Source organism: Ruditapes philippinarum, unplaced genomic scaffold (assembly GCF_026571515.1).
Source record: "Ruditapes philippinarum isolate M1 unplaced genomic scaffold, ASM2657151v2 ctg2179_1_1_1_1, whole genome shotgun sequence".
NCBI lineage: Eukaryota > Metazoa > Mollusca > Bivalvia > Venerida > Veneridae > Ruditapes > Ruditapes philippinarum.
Window position 1 is genome coordinate 61323 of NW_026855176.1, and position 19614 is coordinate 80936.

Genomic DNA, 19614 nt, shown 5'->3' on the forward strand with positions numbered 1-19614 from the left:
AACCCTCGTAGAACACACCTAATGCATTACCTCCACTTTGTAGATTATCCAAATTGGCTACTGCATTGAAACTGAAGCCCTCTTCGTTTCCTTTTTTTAATAATATTCATGTTTCTTTCATATATCCATTCTGGAAAAAAGTTTTTAATTCTTATTTATATTTTAATTGTATGTACTTATTGGGTAAATAATGCCAAATTTAATGCAATATCAGATATTCTAAAAGTCTAATAAAAAATACAGGGTAAAAGTATTTTATATTTTGCAAGATCAACCAATATACCTTTTAAAAAATTTAGACAAACTTTGAAAACAGCCCCTCATTTCGGTAAATTTTAGGGATATTTTGAACAAGGCTTTTTAGATAGGTAATGGTAAAATTAGTGTTTAATGTGGGTTACATATTAAAAATGTTTTGTGTAGAAACAATCATTTTTCTCGTGTAATTTGTTACCTGAATGCTATTATTTGTTTCTTAACAATGATCAATAGGAAAATATTTTTCATAATGATGATATTATTTATTATTTTGAGTTTCTTCATTTCTAAAAAAGAACCCTTCTAAAAGCACAGTTTTATTACAAAAATGTCGATAACTCATAAATAATACGTTGAATTTTGTTTAAATTTTGCATACAAGTGTCCTTCAAGGCATATAACTGTCCTGTGTTGCCAATTTTACAGTTTCTTATAGTGTCATTTAGAGGTAGTAAAAGTTGAAAGTTGAAAATTGACCCTGTAATTATTTCAACCTAGAATGTTGATACAACAGCTAAACCAGCCATTGAAATTTCATCAGTTTTGGTTATTTTAACGATATCTACAATGTAAGATTAACATTGGATACGATATGTTTACAGCAGAGAAACACTAGGAGGCTGGATTAACATGTTTTCAAAAGGCCAAAAGACAAGATCTAATAATGAATATGTGAAACAATGAATTCGTAATGAAAGTTTAGTTGCATAGTCACTCGGAGGTCATATGCGGACCCGCACCTTGATGTGCTCTTGTTTGTACCCAGTGAAAGCCCTCAACATGATTTTTTTTTAAATTCCCAATTAATATCAAGTTGCAATAAATTACTTAAGACTTTGAAGGTAAGAGGATTTTTCTGTGTTTAATGTAAGTTTTCGGATTTATATTTTGTTATGCATGCGTTCTGGAATGCAAGAAAATCGTGAGAGTTATGTTTCACGCTTTCCACGCAGTGTAACTATGCTTATATACTGAACGAATTTTAAATCTTCTTTGGGGACTCGCATATAGATGGATAAGACGAACAAGGTCATTATGACAGACAGGTTTATTCTTGTTGTGTAAATTTCTAAGCTTGCGCAAGGTTTTGTTTTCTTTTCATGCTGTTTTATTTAGTAAATTTTTGTTATTTCAGAAGATCGTAATTCAGTTAGATTTTTTATTACAAATTTGTTTTATAGAAATTTTATTTTGCATTTTGACAGTATAATTTGTTGTTCTTTAATTTTTCGTCTTCTGTAGATTTATGACTCTAGTGTTTCATTCATTACTTGGATATTGGTAATCTGTTTATTATCATTGATAGCGGTGTATTTAGGAGGCATCCGGTCTTACTTCATATATCTTATATATCTTACAACTTGCTACGATATATAATCAACGTTAAATTTATTTTACCAGTGTTTATGGCGTTCCATAAGGGACATTATTTTTTTAGAAGCTTTGTTTATAGAATTCGACAACGTTCCGGCTATTCCAAGGGACATACTTATACCCTTATATATGTGTACCATGGATATTTACTGTGTTTTATATTTTGTAGCTTCTACTCGGAGGATTCGCCCTCAATTTTGACTCACGCATGTGTTCAACATAGCGACGATAGTGGAGATTGTGACGTAGCGACGCAGTCTTGGAGACAGTACAGAATCGATCTTTCTGTTTTGGATGGGTCACATCTCGAGCATCATTGAATATTTGTTTTGAGTTTCGCCACCGGGAAAAAGTGCTATTCGGAAGGACATTACAAACTTGACACGGAACTTTTATTTATTTTATTTTCTTTTCATTCATTCATACCATTTACTTTCAATATATTATATTTTTGTAAATAAAATGTTAAATAGTTTGTACTGAGTTGTGCTTTGTTTTTTCAGTGTTGTTATATTTTTCTGGTTCGTGATAATTGGTTTTAACGTTTTTAAGTATTGAAAATTCAGTACCACTCAAACGGGTGCTAGGGTGCGTGAGGCATGTTGCACTTTTTCATTATCCTTCATGTACAGACTCAATCAAACCGAGTCTGCAGTTTTCATGTAAATTTTTTGTGATTAATGATTCCGAGGGATAACGCTTTATACAGATTCTTTTACATATGTGTAATCTAAACAAAGTCCTATGCTGTTGGTAGCTCATACTTTACATTAGTTAAAATCCAAAATCTTCGGACTTTTCAAAGTTTAAGGAAAGGCACGATCAGACGACTATAGCAGGCCATAATCAAATACGATGTCACCGTTTGAAAACGTTTGCTTTCAAGTTGCGTTCGTTTGCTTACTAATTCACGACCAAATTCTAGTTTGCTTTAAGTAATGATTTTCACAGAACCGCAAGGTTAAGATCCTATCACCCCACATCCTTTTTCGAGACAATTGTCATGTCTTAGTAACAATCAATATAACAAGAATTTTGCATCTGACCTTATCAATTCTATTTCCAGATAAATGTAAAAAGTCATACACCTTCAACTTTTATGATACTTGATAGTATCTCTATACGATTTTGTTTCCTATTCTGTTTCCTATTCACGTGGAAAATTGAATCAAACCACTTGTGTTTACATGTAAATGTTAAAGGATACTAAAAGTTAATATTGGTCTCGCAAGGTGCGGTCAGGACCGTGTCAGTGATATTTTCCACATACGAGTGATGATCCAGAATTACTTAGACGTTTGCAATATCTGTTATACAAGGCAAGATTTCATATATAAAATGCTTGTAACATTACAGCAGAATGCATCACTTTCATGAAAGTTATGAAAATGTAATAAAAGTAAAACAGTAAAACAATTATCGAGTCAATACAGAAAGTACATGTGTGAAATTAACTTTTACAAACTGCACTTTCCATCCACGTAAATTATCAAATAAATGTCAAATATGCAAAATCCTTACATCGTTAATCGCGCAGTTAATATGGTCACACCGTACTAAAAACTGCGAAATTAGTCATTCCATGAACCAGGCATAATTATAACAATTAAATTGTTACTTGAATTATATTTTACTTTTGTTAAAAATCTATATACATTTTTCTTAATGTTAATTTTCTTAAATTGTTTTTGCTCAAAGGTTAGTCAGACATCGTTAACATTACAGACAAACGGTTAGACGTATTTTCTGTTCGCTGTTGAATCCGTGTACAGCGAGTAGCTCAAGACATTGCCTTAGAAATAATATTAAAAATCTGGTCGTGTCAATTTTTCATTTTGGCTCAGTATTTTATATAAACTGTGAATGTTACAAAGCTGGCGAATATTTCAGCACATGGATGCTGAAAAAGCGATGAATCGGTGTATTTCATCTTAGTCCAGCACATTTAAAAAATTTAATACCCATTTTTTCTTTTAGTTTAAAATTACAAACAAATTTAACACGTGAAGATCTTAAATATTTTTATCCAAGAGTCACTTTGTAAAAAGTAGTGTTAAGATGAAATATGAAAAGTACTTATTAATCAGATTTAAGCCAGTAAATAATTGCGTGGCAGAGTGGTTTATGCCGTTGACTGTTCACCAATTGCCCCTCACATCCTACCAGGTACTAAAATTATTTGATATGAAGCAGTTATCCGGATAATTGAACGTCAGTGGTTCTTCTCTGGTGCCTGCTTCTGTGTAAAATAATTCAAAGAACGCCACTTGAGGTATTCCTGTACCAGTAAAGCTGAAAAGTCACCTCTCATGATCTCTACTGTGTTAGTGCGGCGTAAAACCGAAGTAAACAAGAGCCGGTTGAACCGGGTGATGCTCCCCGAATAGGTTATGGATACAGGAAGGTATACCTCTTGTTGTGTCAGAGTTATGTCACAGACAAAGTTCAAAGTGTAAAAACAACCCAAATATTGTGCACAAAACATTGTCTCAATATGGTGATCATTTTTGTGAAATAGTTGTAAAATCCGATTTCAAATAACAAAGTTATGCGCCTGACATTATTTTGCTGCAAGGTCATGCTGTGACCTTGACCTTCAAGGTAGTGACCCAAATGTTGCATGCGACACGTCGATTCAATATGGTGATCATCTCTGTGAAATAGTTGTTAAATCCGACTTCCAGTAACAAAGTTATGGGCCAGACACGATTTTGCTGCAAGGTCATACCGTGACCTTGACCTTCAAGGTAGCGACCTAAATGTTGCGCGTGACACAATGTCTCATTGTGGTGATCATTTCTGTGAAATAGTTGTAAAATCCGACTTAAAATAATGAAGTTATGTGCCGGACACAATTTTGCTGCAAGGTCATGCTGTGACCTTGACCTTCAAGGTAGCGAGCCAAAAGTTGTGCATGACACGCCATTTTAATATGGTGATCATTTCTGTGAAATAGTTTAAAAATCTGACTTCAAATAAGGAAGTTATGGGCCGGACACGATTTTGCTGCAAGGTCATGCTGTGACCTTGACCTTCAAAGTAGCGACTTAAATGTTGTGCATGACACGTCATCTTAATATGATGATCATTTCTGTGAAATACTTTTTAAATCCGACTTCAAATAATGAAGTTATGGACCGGACACGAATTTGGGACGTACGTACACATATAGTTAAAAACAATGACACCTCTGGGGCAGGGCCAGTTTTGACCCCAGGGCTTTTATTTGAACAAACTTTGTAGATATTTACTTAAAAATGTTTCATGTATAATATCTAAACTGAAGCTATTTGGGTTTTTTCAAAGAAGATTTTTAAGTTTTTGCCATACACATATAAGGAAAATCAATGACCCCCGGGGCGAGCCAGTTTTGACCCCAGGGCTTTTATTTGAACATACTTGGTAGACACCCATTAGAACATGTTTCATGCTAAATATCTTAGCTCTAGCTCTTTGAGTTCTTTAAAAGAAGATTTTTTAAGTTTTTACTATATGCATATAGGGAAAATCAATGACCCCCTGGGGCGGGGCCAATTTTGACCCCAGGGCTTTTATTTGAACAAACTTGGTAGACACTCATTCGAAGATGTTTCATGCTAAATATCTTAGCTCTAGCTCTTTGGGTTCTTTAAAAGAAGATTTTTTAAGTTTTTACTATATGCATATAGGGAAAATCTATGACCCCCTGGGACAGGGCCAATTTTGACCCCAGGGCTTTTATTTGAACAAACTTGGTAGACATTCACTAGAAGATGTTTCATGTCAAATATCTAAGCTCTAACTCTTACGGTTCTTTAAAAGAAGATATTTTAAGTTTTTACTATATGCATATAGGGAAAATCAATGACCCCCCGTGGCGGGGCCAATTTTGACCCCAGGGCTTTTATTTGAACAAACTTGGTAGACACTCACTAGAAGATATTTCATGTCAAATATCTTAGCTCTAGCTCTTTGGGTTCTTTAAAAGAAGATTTTTTAAGTTTTTACTATAAGCATATAGGGAAAATCTATGACCCCCTGGGGCAGGGCCAATTTTGACCTCAGGGCTTTTATTTGAACAAACTTGGTAGACACTCACTAGAAGATGTTTCATGCCAAATATCTAAGCTTTAGCTTTTACAGTTCTTTAAAAGAAGATTTTTTAAGTTTTTACTATATGCATATAGGGAAAATCAATGACCCCCGGGCCAGGGCCAATTTTGACCCCAGGGCTTTTATTTGAACAAACTTGGAAGACACTCACTAGAAGATGTTTCATGCCAAATATCTAAGCTCTAGCTCTTACGGTTCTTTAAAAGAAGATATTTAAAGATTTTTCTTTCGGTTGCCATGGCAACCAGAGTTCTGCATGAAATGGAATTCTTTGAACAATCTTAATAGAGCTTCATACAAAAAGTATTCCTGCCAAGTTTCATTGACATTGGCCTTGCGGTATCATAGAAGATGTCCTTAGAATATTTAAAATGTGGACGGACGACTGACGACGGACGCCATTTGGTTGGCCATCCTAAAAGCTCACCTGCACTTTGTGCAAGGTGAGCTAAAAAACATTTTTCAAGCTGAATTTTATATTTGCTTTTCAACCAATTTTATGCACGCTTCCAGATTTTAACTGTATTATCTTAAAATGAAAATAAAAACAAGTTATATTCTATGGTGTTTATTTCACATCAATGGACTCCAAATGTAAAGAAATGTCATTTTTTACATAGGTCTTGCATATTATACAAATTGTGATGGACAGTGCGATGATAAAAGGATCATCCTTAATTATGCCTCAAAATATTTTTAATTCTTGGTCTCAAAAGCACTTTTTTCAAAAACGTTGCTTATTGGCCAATTAACAATCTGTTATTTCTGTTACCTTTTTGCAATTAGTGCAGATACAGTGTTGTATAAAAGTCAAAATATTACTTTGTTTACATTTTGCTACTTTCATGTCAAAACAATAAATAATTTTACCAATTTTCCTCAGGTAACAAGCATCTAAAATGCTTGTTATACATTATCTAAAGGTATACTTCTCATGTCTACTTTGTCTAAAGAAGTAAAAAAAATAAATCGTTTTTGAGGCATAATGTGAGTTTTAAAGATCCTGTTTACCATTTTGTTAATGGTTTTATATCATAAATTTAATTTATCAATATTGTAAGTTCCAAAAAGCATTATTTGTAAAGATATTACCGAATTTACATTTCAAGAAATATTTAGAAATATATTATAATAATAATTATATAAATATAATTAGATTTTTTTTCTTAAAAGTCTAAGTCAAATTTCAATAAGAAATGAATGCATATATTTTAATGATTACATAATAATGTGGACCATTATTGCAGCACATAGTTTACATATTCTATTCTTCAATGTTTGAAAATTGTATTAGAAATATATATATAATTACAACATACAGGATCTTTAATAAGATGTACAAAACATAATTAATAATATAATACATTTCACCCTATTATTATAGAAAGATATTTTAACATTTGTTAGGATAAATGTAAAACATTATTCAACTCATCTAAATACAGTAAATATAATTACAATCAAAGGCATACAAAAATCAAAGTCTGAATAATACATAGATAGCTATTTATAAAGCAAAATGTCCCATGCAGCCATAACTTTAAGTTTTTAAAATAGAATATTGATTCATTATAAAATATTTATTCATTAAAAATTTTATTTTTAACTACATGTTTTTAAAATAGCTTTTTATGTTTATTCAAATGAACAATATAAAATGATTCCAACTGAAAACATTAAAATTGATATTCTTACAATTATCAACTAAAACACTATAAAATCTGCAAAAGAAAATAAAGTAATATACTCAGAAGTTAAGAGAAGATCAATAGTAAGTCAAGCCTGATTTGAATGAAAGGCATTATATTTTTTTTTTTTATTTGCAAAGAAAAAATGATTTTTCTGGTAAAATGTGATGAGGAAATGGTTAAAAACTTGCACACAAGTTACTGGTTCTGACCTTCATCAGAAATGCATACAAACCACCGAAAATATTTCCTGTCCCGTAATGTCAAAAAATATCAGTGGCGTCCCTTTAATTTAAATTTTCAACAATGCTTTTAATGATTTAAATCATTGCCAACTGCTAGCTGCATACCTTTGTGAGACATAAATATCATACTACTGTCATAGAAATAATCATTCTCTTGTAACAGACACATATTGAAGGGATACATATACAAAATCATAACTATAATTCTAATAAATACAAAATGAATTAGGATAAATAAACAGAATTATTCTGAAAATACTTGTACAAAATCAATTAGGTGCTTAAAAATTCCGAGGGATGACTTTGTTACCAAATTTTTATTCTGCAGAACAGCAGGTGATAAGTGCTGTGTGGCAGCTGTAAAAAGTTGCCCTGTACTTCACTTCAATGTTATATTTTTCTAGTCCTTTGGGATCATTGATACCAGCACTATTAAGTATTGCGATTTGAGTACCACTCAAGCTGGTGCTAGGGAGCGTGAGGGATGTTGCACTTATTCATTATCCCTCATGTACAGACTCAATTAAACTGAGTCTGCAATTTTCATTTAATGTTGATCCATTTGTTTCCAGATTTTTTTTTACCCTCTTATACATATGCACTAGAATAAAGGCCCCTGACAGACTTAAAAATACTCGTTTTAAATACAAATCAAACAGAGATGGTGACATCAAACTATGTGTGTCTCACAGCTCTCAATGTATTCATATTCTCAAGAATTTCATTAATTAACATATCTTCATAAACTTAAGGCAAATGTTATACTACTTTATAAAATTATGTTCTGTATCATAAACAAATAATTGATATTTTTATTAAATGTTAGAATTTATATTATCAAAGTGACAATATGTTTGTTTGTTCATTGTCAAGCTGAGCCTGGGATCATAAGTAGAACTGAAATGGCTATACATGTATATTTAAAAAAGATTGACTCTGTTAATGGGGACTGACCAAAAATTTATCATAACAAGATAAGAATAAAATATAACAACTCTCTAAAATATTAAAAAACTGCCCCACTCTTTTTATCCATTGAATGTTAACTATATATTCCAATGGATATTTATAGAATTTTGTGTAAGTCACATTGGTTATTGATTATACACATGAATTTCACAAATGCAGTTATGGCATAACCTAAACTTATTTTGCCATTGTCCTTTACCAACACCATTAACACTTTGATAGACATAATGTCCCTTGAAAATTTACATAACTTATGTTAAGCATCACAGATAAACAACGAGTCATAAAAAAGTCTATTTCATCCAATGTCATTATCTATCGTCTTCTTAAACGATAGGCGGGAAGGGTTTGTATATCATCAACAGTGACACCCTTAATTTTCAGTTCATCAGTCACTCTGTCTAGATATGTAGGGTCAGGATAACCAAATCTGTGAAATATAAAAAAAACAATTTGAACAGTATCTCATTGCAATTTTATCCTTTTTGATTACACAATATTATACACATGCACAAGATACAGAAGTAAAAATAACCTATGTGTGCTTATATGGTAGACAAAATTATGTTTGGCAAGGACTGAATTTCATCAACTTTATACAAAAGATCCTAGTTTGATTATATATTTTTAGCTTTTTTTATTTATCTGTGTTTTGTTTTATTTTGTCTAGTTATATCTGTAAAGAAAGACCTATAAAGGTGCCCATTCCAGCGTTATTTCAGACACAAAGCTGCATCTTGGCAGAACTTTCAATGTTCTGTAACACTGGATACTATGCCTTCGCGCACCTGCAAAATGCCCCCAATCAAATTGTTTTTGTGGGGTTTTTTTTTGTTTTCTTTTTGGTAAATGTCACCTCGACATGAAGCTAAAATATATTTTTATTCAAGAAATCGTTAGACTATCAAAACAAAATAATGTAGCACACCAAAGTTTGGCTTGATAACTTGATGTTAAAGATGTTTAAAGTTTTACTGCCTAGTTAAGTCTTGGAAACAAAATATTTTTTTTTCCGAGATGAACTCGAAACAAAATTTATCATGTTTACAAGCTTGAATCGGACAGTAAAACTTGAAACGTTTTTCACAAATATATCCAACTTTTGTGCGCTACATTATTTTTGGTAATCTAAAGATTTCCTAAAATAAAAACATTTTATCATCAAGTTGACAGGATAACAGTCCTATTGGGAGCATGTTGCAGATGTGCGACACATTAGTATCCTACCAATGTGTAAGCTAGCTGAATAAGTTTCCTCACATGAAGGAAATCCAGCCCCTGGCGGGATTAGTGAGGGACAAAATTGTCTTTAACAACTATGCAATAGACGCTTCTGCTATCAAACCAGTAGGTACATGCAAGAAGAGGATGCTTTAAGAAAGTATGATCAGGCAGATGGACAACAGACATAGCTCAGTTTTACTTATAAATGTTTAATTGTGCATATATGATGGCGTGTTTCGAGCTACATTTCAGTGGATAATTACTTGGATACATACTGTGTGTTTGGTTTTTGATCTGTTTTATGATGAATATCATTCCAAGTGATTACACCTTCAGCTCCAGTTGTGCGGGAGTTTCCAATTGTGAAAACCAGTTTTCTCTCAAAGGCAACCTTCAGCATTTCACAGATTTCCATACCACGTCTGTTATTTGGCAGGTATGCTTTTCTTGTGATACCTTTGAACCTTGCATTTGGACGTGGATGGGTAGGCTGTGAATACAGATCATGAAAATCATTAAAAATTGTTTTTAATTACAAACAATTCCCATACACAAAAGGTATAATAATATTCATCAAATCTGCACTCTGAAATTTTGTAACCAGTAGGAATTGTTTTTCATTATGATAAATTATCTACTTATGGAATAATAACATAAATTAAAATACTGTTACTTAATATAGTATATTACCCCTTGTGTTCCATCAGGAAATTTGTATGTTATTTCTATCCTACCACAGCCTTCAAAACCAGCACATGAAGCCCTGTTATTAACAAACACATCCATGTCACCTGCTGGTTGGTCACCTGAAAAAGTTCATTTGGTTATCACTGAAAACGTTCATTTGGTTATCATTAAATCAGCCCAACAATGAATCATTACTTCAGGATTCTTCTGTCAATTTAATTAGTATACCTTATATACAATAACGTTAAACGCAAAATAAAGATCAAACCTTTTTTGTGGATATTGTGAGAAAATATTTTTGCAGATAAAGTGATTCATTACTAACTGAAAATATCAAAGACAAAAATTACATAAAAATTGAGGTGATTACATCTAACTAAGGAATACAGAGATTTGTAAGACATTTTCCATGCATGTTTCATTGACTTGAAGAAATCATTAAAAAAATCCAACAACCCATGTTTTTCACTAATAAGATATAAGTGTATTGAAGAGATTGTTTCAGTGATTTCTGCTATAAATTAGAAAATGTTTGCATGATCTTTACTCTGAAATCCACTTTCAGTCATTAAACAACAACCAAACTTCAGATATTGAGGATATGTGGTAAAATACACCTTCTGTACTACATTTGCTGAATCTGCTTCATAATGAACTGATCTAAGGTTAAAGAATATACACCAGATGCATTCAATGTTAAACTAACTTATAACACATTTTTTATCATATCAAATGAATTAATTAGTTATCCAAGGGAATAAATAGCTACGAGTCAAGCAACCACTAAAATACTAACCTGTTATTATTCCGCAAACCTTTCCACATGTTGGGCATGCTTCTTTATACGTAAACTGTGCCTCTATACATTCTGTACAAAACACATGTCCACATGAGAGCGTCTTTGGATTAGATATATCATCCATACAAATAACACATGTTTCAACTTCTTCCTCCCCATTATCTTCTTCCTCATCGGGTACAATTTCTGAGGGTGCATCATCATAGACCTCTTCTTCATCATCATCATCAACATGAACATCATCAACAACATCTTCTTCATCATCATCATCTGTTTTATCAAAACTATCTTCCATACCAATAGGTTTTGCAACATTATTTTCTTTAGCGTCTCCAAATATTTTACTACTGAAAGTACCAGTTGATTTATTTTCTTGTTTATCTTTTGTCTCCTGAAATAAAATTAACCACATAAGTTTTAAAAGATATGAATACAAGCTACCACAAAGTCACAAACAACAAAATGGAAGAAAAGGTATTTTTCATCAAAAAAAGTCAAAAATGTGACAGCTAGAGTGTTAAGGTTTTTCTATTTTTAGCTCTGGTGACCTAGTTTTTCATCTGAGACGACCCCTGTCCGAACTCATTCAAGCTATCACCTAGACAAGTATCCTGACAAAGTTTGATGATGATTGAGGCAAAAATGTGACAGCGAAAGTGTTAACAAGGTTTTTCTATTTTTAGCTCTGGTGACCTAGTTTTTCATCTGAGATGACCCATGTCCGAACTCATCCGAGCTATCATTTAGATAAGCATTCTGAGAAAGTTTGATGATGATTGAGGCAAAAATGTGACCGCTAGAGTGTTAACAAACAAGTTTGGACGGACGACAGACGACGGACATTCAACGATCCTTAAAGCTCACCCTGAGCTAGCTCTAAAAAGACAACAGTTGTATAAATGAACTAGAAATTTGTCATCATGCCACGGATACCCCCGCATGCAGCCAAAATTTCAGATGTTATAATATTTTGTTCCAAATTTGTTTTCATTTTAAGTACAAAGCCCTTAAAACTTTTCAATGTCAACAAAAACCATTTTCATACAATGTTCAAGGCACTGAAATTATTCTGTCTTAACCTTTTGAAAATAGCATATTGCATATTTGTAGCCAAAATAATGGCTACATACATTTCCACAAAAGTACGAGTGCTGAAACTGAAAGTTCAAATTTTTTCCAACATTCAGGAAAGATAAGTTTGTCCAAAATCATTGAACCACAACCAAATTCAAACTTAAACTGCTTATTCCTAAGATGTATCTATATTATTTTATAAGTGAAAGGGACATAACTCTGCCCAAAAATCATCGAACCATGACCAAATTCCAACTTGACCAGCCCATTCCTTTGACATATCCATATGTCAAATTTGAGTTGAATATGTAACACTGTAGGGTAGATAATGAACAGAAACTGTAAATTTCATATTATTTTCAAAGGAAAGGGGCATTACTCTGCCAAAAATCATTGAACCAAGACCAAATTCGAACTTGGCCTGTGCATTCCAAAAACGTATCCATATCTCAAATTTGAGTTGAATGTGTTGTACCGTTTGGGAGATAATAAATAGAAACTGTAATTTCATATTATTTTCAAAGTGAAAGGGGAATAACTCTGCAAAAAGCATTGAACAATGACCAAATTTGAACTTGACCTGCCCATTCCTTTGACGTATCCATATGTCAAGTTTGAGTTGAATGTGTTGTACCGTTGGGGAGATAATGAACGGAAACTGAAAATTTCATATTATTTTCAAAGGAAAAGGGGCATTACTCTGCCAAAAATCATCAAACCATGACAAAAAATCGAACTTGACCTGTATTTTCTCATGACATATCCATATGTCAAGTTTGAGTTAAATGTGTTGTACCGTTGGGGAGATAATGAACGGAAACTGTAAATTCATATTATTTTCAAAGTAAAAGGGGAATAACTCTGCAAAAAAACATCGAACCATGACCAAACTCGAACTTGACCTGTATTTTCTCATGACATATCTAAATGTCAAGTTTGAGTTAAATGTGTTGTACCGTTGGGGAGATAATGAACGGAAACTGAAAATTTCATATTATTTTAAAGTAAAAGGGGCATAACTCTGCCAAAAATTATCGAACCATGACCAAATTCGAACTTGACCTGTATTTTATCGTGACATATCCATATGTCAAATTTGAGTTGAATGTGTGCAACCGTTACTAAGATAATGAACGGAAACTGATGATGACGGAATGACAGAATGACGAAGGACGGAACAGGGTAACACTATATGCCCCGGCCATTACATGGCGAAGGCATAAAATAATACATTTTAGGAAGTATAAAATATATGTTCTGACATATTTTTGTATGAAAATATGTTTTTGTGGATGTAATCTAAATAATGGTTTGCAAGTAAAATATATATTCTGATAGATTAAAACAATCAAGGCTTTCATTTGTTACCTTTGTACTTGTTAATAGTCAATAAATTAAAGATAAATATCTAAATGTCAAAAAAAAATTGTTGATTTATTTCAAATGTGTTAATATTTTTTATTACAGTCAAACTTGTATTAAGCGACCGCGCCAGGGAAACACCCAAAACGGTTGCTTAATGAAACGGTCTCTTAAGACAAAGCATGATAAAAAGTCAAAATTTATACATTACATCTTTCTTTTGCAGTGGGAATGTTTTTCCACTTCATTTATATAAATGTTTAATAATAAGAACGCTCTGATAATCTAAATGGATGCTAATGTAAAAAAATAACTTTCTGATATTTTTTGACAAATCAGTTTTATTCCATTACGTACATGTTTGACATTTTTCCAGAATTTTTAAACTTCTCCTTTGTATTTTCTTGTCTCCAACACAAAAACCCTGATAAGTGAAGCATTTTTCTGTTGTGCATTTTTCATTTGAAATAAACAAACTACATCTGATTGTAAGGATTAATTTAATTGCTGATCAAGTTCAAGGTCAATTCAATTCAGTCTAAATATCAACAGCTAAGAGTATACACCATCTGAGTAGGAGCGTTGCATTGTTTTATCGATATTATTGGATAATACACGTCACGCCTATACTTACCTTTATTTACATACACTAAAAGGGTTTGGCAAATAGAGTTTTTCACACATTTATATATTGTGTTTTGATTGTTGACACTTGTGACATTACGAGGCGGCGTTCTCTAAAAACACAATTACTTGACAGGTAAAAGTGGTTCTTTAAATGAAAAGATTGATCTCAATTAGCTGACAAATTAGCAGTCCTATGTCCCGTTGAGCGTTAATGATATAGAAAGAAATGAACGGGGGGAATTGAAAGTGGCTGCATAAGACAAAAGTCCCTTAATACACGTGGTCCCACGGGCAAGTCAGACTGTACACCTATTATCTCACAGAACTTTAAACATCCTTCTTGCAAAACATATTCTTGTATTTCCAAATATTTTAGAAACCTGACATGATTCTAAAGGTATGTCCTTTTTAATCCTTTTCTATACAAACCTCAAAAATTTTAAGATTTCCCTTTATTTCCTTAGATAAATTACTGTTGACCGCTAAACTCTCATCTGCAGAACCAGGAATAGTTTCTGAACATGCGCTCTCATTAGGCCCATTTTCGCTCTCATTAGGCCCATTTTCTCTCTCCTCATCTGTTTTAATAGAACTGTCATCGCTTTCTCTTTCATCAATATCATCTTTATCAGCTTTAGGCTTTTCAACAACACAATCCAAATCTCTATCATATTCACTTTGCCTTCCTTTAAACATTCCAGTGGTTGAACTATCAAAGTTCAATCCCTCAACCCTTTCCTTCTTATTTCTTCTTCTGTGTTCTTGTAGTTTCTCATTTCTTGATTGATTCCAGTTTTTAGATGGTTTCATGTAACTTGAATGTCTTTTATTTTGTTCATGTTTGTCTGAGCTAGTATCTCGACCATGATTTCCAAAGACGTTTGGACCTGCAGACTTAGGTCTCGCTCCATTTTCCCCTCGTGTATAACCAGTATCGAATTTTTGACGATTCGTTATGATTTGCAATGGACGTGCATCTCGACAAGCTTTGTTTATTGTTTCTATAGCTTTTTCTGTGCTCTTTTTGTCATAGTGAACCAAGTGAACTTTGAAGCCATACTCTTTATGGTAGGCGGAAAACTCGCAAAGTGCTTCAAAGAATCTCTCTCCATAGAAAACTGGATCAGCATTGCCTTTTCCTAGGAAAATTGATATAAAAAGTAAATAATAATGTCAACAGATATTAAACTAAGTATATATACATTTGTATCTACTTATATGTGTACTAAAGATATATTGGTTCAAAAGTAAATGTTCTCAATGACCATAAGTAGACAATTAAACAAGTGGATCACTCACTTGATATTCACTTTTTGAAAAGAAATATGCAGCAAAACGTCACAGAGTCAAACTCAAAGTAATTAAACGTCAAATAATGTTTTCACATGGATGTGTTCATGTGGTTCCCTTTATATAATCCTTACTGATTTACTTACTGTCTTACTTAAATGCTTTTTTACAACCAAATTATTGTATATAAAAAAGATTTATCAAAGCTCTACCTTTATATGTTGTCTATTTCATTTTTTCTCAATCAATATAGAGCTACTATCCTGTTCACTTTATAGTTAACTAGAAACAAGATTGCATTTGTGAAAATGCTATGCCATCGCATTAATACAACACTAAATAGTAATGTAGGAACATATTTTTTTTGTTTCTGTACAAATGAAGATTGCCATAATGCATAAGTCACTGACCTATCTAATTCTTATTATTACATTAGTGGTTAAATCTATTGTTATTCAAATAAAAGATCAGAGTAGGAATTTATCAATGCAGTTTAGTCTAGTGAATTTGATGGTGAATGTCATATTTCACATGTCCAAAATTCCATGACTGTACATCAAAGGACAACACAGTAAGACACTTTGTCAAAATCTAGGCCAGCTGATATCAAAGTTCACTTTACATCTTAATCTGTGGACATGGTTCAAATTTCATAGCTGCACATTAAAGGACAAAAAAGTAGGTCACATCATCAAAATCTAGGTCATCAGAGTTCAATTTCACAAATAACAAGAACGTGTTTGTTAAACACAAATGCCCCCGTCTCCGATTCTTGTCAGTAATGATATTTAAAATAAAGGCTGTATGGGCAAAAGTGTAAAAAATCTATTTTTAGCACTGTTGACCTTGACCCAACTAACCCCTAACTCCATCCAAAGGAAGAATACCATGTAAGTTATCTTCCTACCAATTATAATACAAATCTGTCAATAAATAAAGGCTGTATGAGCAAAAGTTTAAAAAATCTATTTTTAGCACTGTGACTTTGACCCAACTGACCCCTACCTCCATCCAAATGAGAATACCTCAATTTTATGTTCCTAAAAAATATACAAGACATCTGTCGATAGAATAAGGTTAATACAGCTGTAAAAGTGTAAAAAATATATTTTTGACATTGGTGACCTTGACCCAAATGACCCCTTACTAAAGGAAAGGAAGAGGACCTCCCTTGGTATGGCTATTATAAACATGAAATACATTAACTTAAAAATAAAGGCTGTATGAGCAGAAATGTTTAGATTTATTTTTTTAAACAAGTGACCTTGACCTTGACCTAGAGACGCCTAACGCCACAAAAAATTAAAGGACCGTTAAAGGTATCCACCTACCAAATAATGAAAGATATCATTAAATAAATTAAGTTATTATGTGAAATTTTTTGATAAATCAAATTTGGCGGAATAGATTAACCATACAAGGCCCTATTTTCAAAGTGATAAAAAGGGTAATTACTGGGAAAATGGATGGCACATTTATATAACTTGGCAATATCATGTACATTGTATTGATAAATCTGAAAATTATTAAGCCATTAGTTCAGATAGAACATAAGATATTTCCAACTTGACGGTTTAGGTTAACCATTATATTCATTTTCTAGGTGCTGAAAAGGGCCATTCCCTGGTGCAAATGGAAACCATAGTTATGTAACTTGCCCATATCATATACTTTGTATGGATTAGTAAGTGTGTAAATTATGAAGCCATTGGTACAGGTAGAACTTAAGAAAAATCCAACTTGCCGTTCTACTAGGTTAACCTCGTTCGGACAGACGGAAGGACAGGCGGTTCAATTACTATATGCCCGGGGGCATAAAAATGGAAACATAGTCCAAATTTCATGGCTGTACATCAAAGGACAAGAAAGAAGGTCACTGTCCCCTTGGGCAAGGCAAAATTTTGACCCAAGGGTTTAATTCAAACAATCTTGATACAGGTCCACCAAACAACATTTCATGTCAAATATCTAAGCTGTAGCTTTCTTCAATTCAGAAAACATTTGTTTAAGTTTCTGTTTTTACAATGTGTACATAATGAAAATCAATGCCCCCGGGCAGGGCCAATTTTGACGCCAGGGGCAAAATTTGAACAACTTTGGTAGAGGACCTATGAATGATATTATAAAGCAAACATCAAAGCTCTAAGCCTTGTACCTTCAGACAATAAGATTGTTTACTATATGTACATAGTGAAAATCAATGACCCCCAGGGAGGGGCCAATTTTGACCCCAGGGCTATAATTGGCTATAATTTGAACAATCTTGGTAGAGGTTCACTACACAAAGTCTCATGCCAAATATCTAACCTCTAGCCATTCTCAATTCAGAGAAGAAGATTTTCAAATTTTACTATATACATATAAGGAAAACTATCGCCTCTGGGCAAGCCATATTGACTAGAGTCATAATTTAAACAACTTTGATAGAGGACCCATAAATGATATTATATACAAACTATCAAAGCTCTAAGCCTTGTACCTTCCGGCAAAAATATTTTAAATTTTTACTATATGTACATTATTAGTGACCGAAAATCATCGAACCCGAAGCATGTCCAATTTTGACCCCAGGGCTATAATTTGAACAATCATGCGAGAGGGTCACTACACAATGTATCATGCAAAAATCTAACCTCTAGCCATTGTCAATTTAGAGAAGATAATTTTTTTTAAGTTTTTACTAAATACATATAAGAACTAGAAATGTGTCCATAGGACACGTGTGCCCCCACTGCGACACTGTTTTGTCAATCTTATGACTCTAGGTCAAATATTTTTTGAAAACTAAAAATCTTTTTACTAAGTAAAGAGCAAGAACTTTACAAATACTGAATAAATCCCCAAGCAAACCCCAAGTTGAAACTTGCAAATTTATACTACTGTAAGTCAAAGGCAATAACTCTAACAAAACTGAATAAAGTCCACATGCAAAGTCCCAGGTTCATAGCTTCACAGTGATGTGAATCATTATTCCTGTAATTTAGTGATGTTGATCATGATTATTCCTGTAAAGTTGGTCGATTCTAACTCAAGCACTCAAGCACTCAAGGAACAAATAACAACATAATGAAACAGTTTTTACTAAGTCAAGGGAAATAACTCTACAAATACTGGATAAATCCACAAGCAAAACCCCAGGAACAAACTAAATATGCTGAGCAACTTTCCCATAAGGTTTAATGACTCTATGTCAAATCATTTTTGAGTTACATGCGACACAAGTTGAAAAATGCAAACATTTTCTAAGTGAAGGACAATAACTCGAAAAATACTAAATAAATCCAGACGAAAATACCCAGGTGCACACCTTCACATGCTGATCAACATTGCTGTAAAGTTTCATGACTCTAGATCAAATACTTTTTGAGTTACATGCGACACAAGTTGAAAATTGCAAAATTTTACTAAGTCAAGGGCTCCTGTGACCTAGTTTTTCATCCGAGATGTCCCATGTTCGATTTATTCCCAGCAATGACCTAGACAAGTTTCCTGACCAAGTTTGATGATGATTGATGCAAAACTGTGTCCGCTAGAGTGTTAACAAGGTTTTTCTATTTTTAGCTCCGGTGACCTACTTTTTCATCCGAGATGACTCATGTTCGAACACATCCGAGCTATCAACTAGACAAGCATCTTGACCACGTTTGATGATGATTGATGCAAAAATGTGACCGCTAGTGTTAACAAGGTTTTTCTATTTTTAGCTCTTGTGACCTAGTTTCTCATCCGAGATGACCCATGTTCAAACTCATCCGAGCTATCAACTAGATAAGCATCCTGACCAAGTTTGATGATGATTGAGGCAAAAATGCAACCGCTAGGGTGTTAACAACTAAATGTGAACGGAAGACGGACAATCATCGATCCTAAAAGCTCACCGTGAGCATGCTCAGGTGAGCTAAAAAGAGTAGCCACTAGAGTCTTA

General features: G+C 33.0%; 1 protein-coding gene across 1 annotated transcript in view; it reads right to left on the reverse strand.

Annotated features, from left to right (window-relative positions):
- Window positions 1–6276: 6276 nt before the first annotated feature.
- The window catches only part of LOC132742314 (uncharacterized), a gene marked incomplete at its 5' end in the record, with an annotated part of 51854 nt that continues 38516 nt past the window's right edge, over window positions 6277–19614 (reverse strand). Inside the window, 5 exons of the mRNA XM_060730681.1 lie at window positions 6277–9056; window positions 10126–10340; window positions 10541–10656; window positions 11334–11727; window positions 14829–15538. Of these exons, the coding sequence (XP_060586664.1) occupies window positions 8942–9056; window positions 10126–10340; window positions 10541–10656; window positions 11334–11727; window positions 14829–15538 (1550 nt within the window). The remainder of the gene's footprint in view (window positions 9057–10125; window positions 10341–10540; window positions 10657–11333; window positions 11728–14828; window positions 15539–19614) is intronic.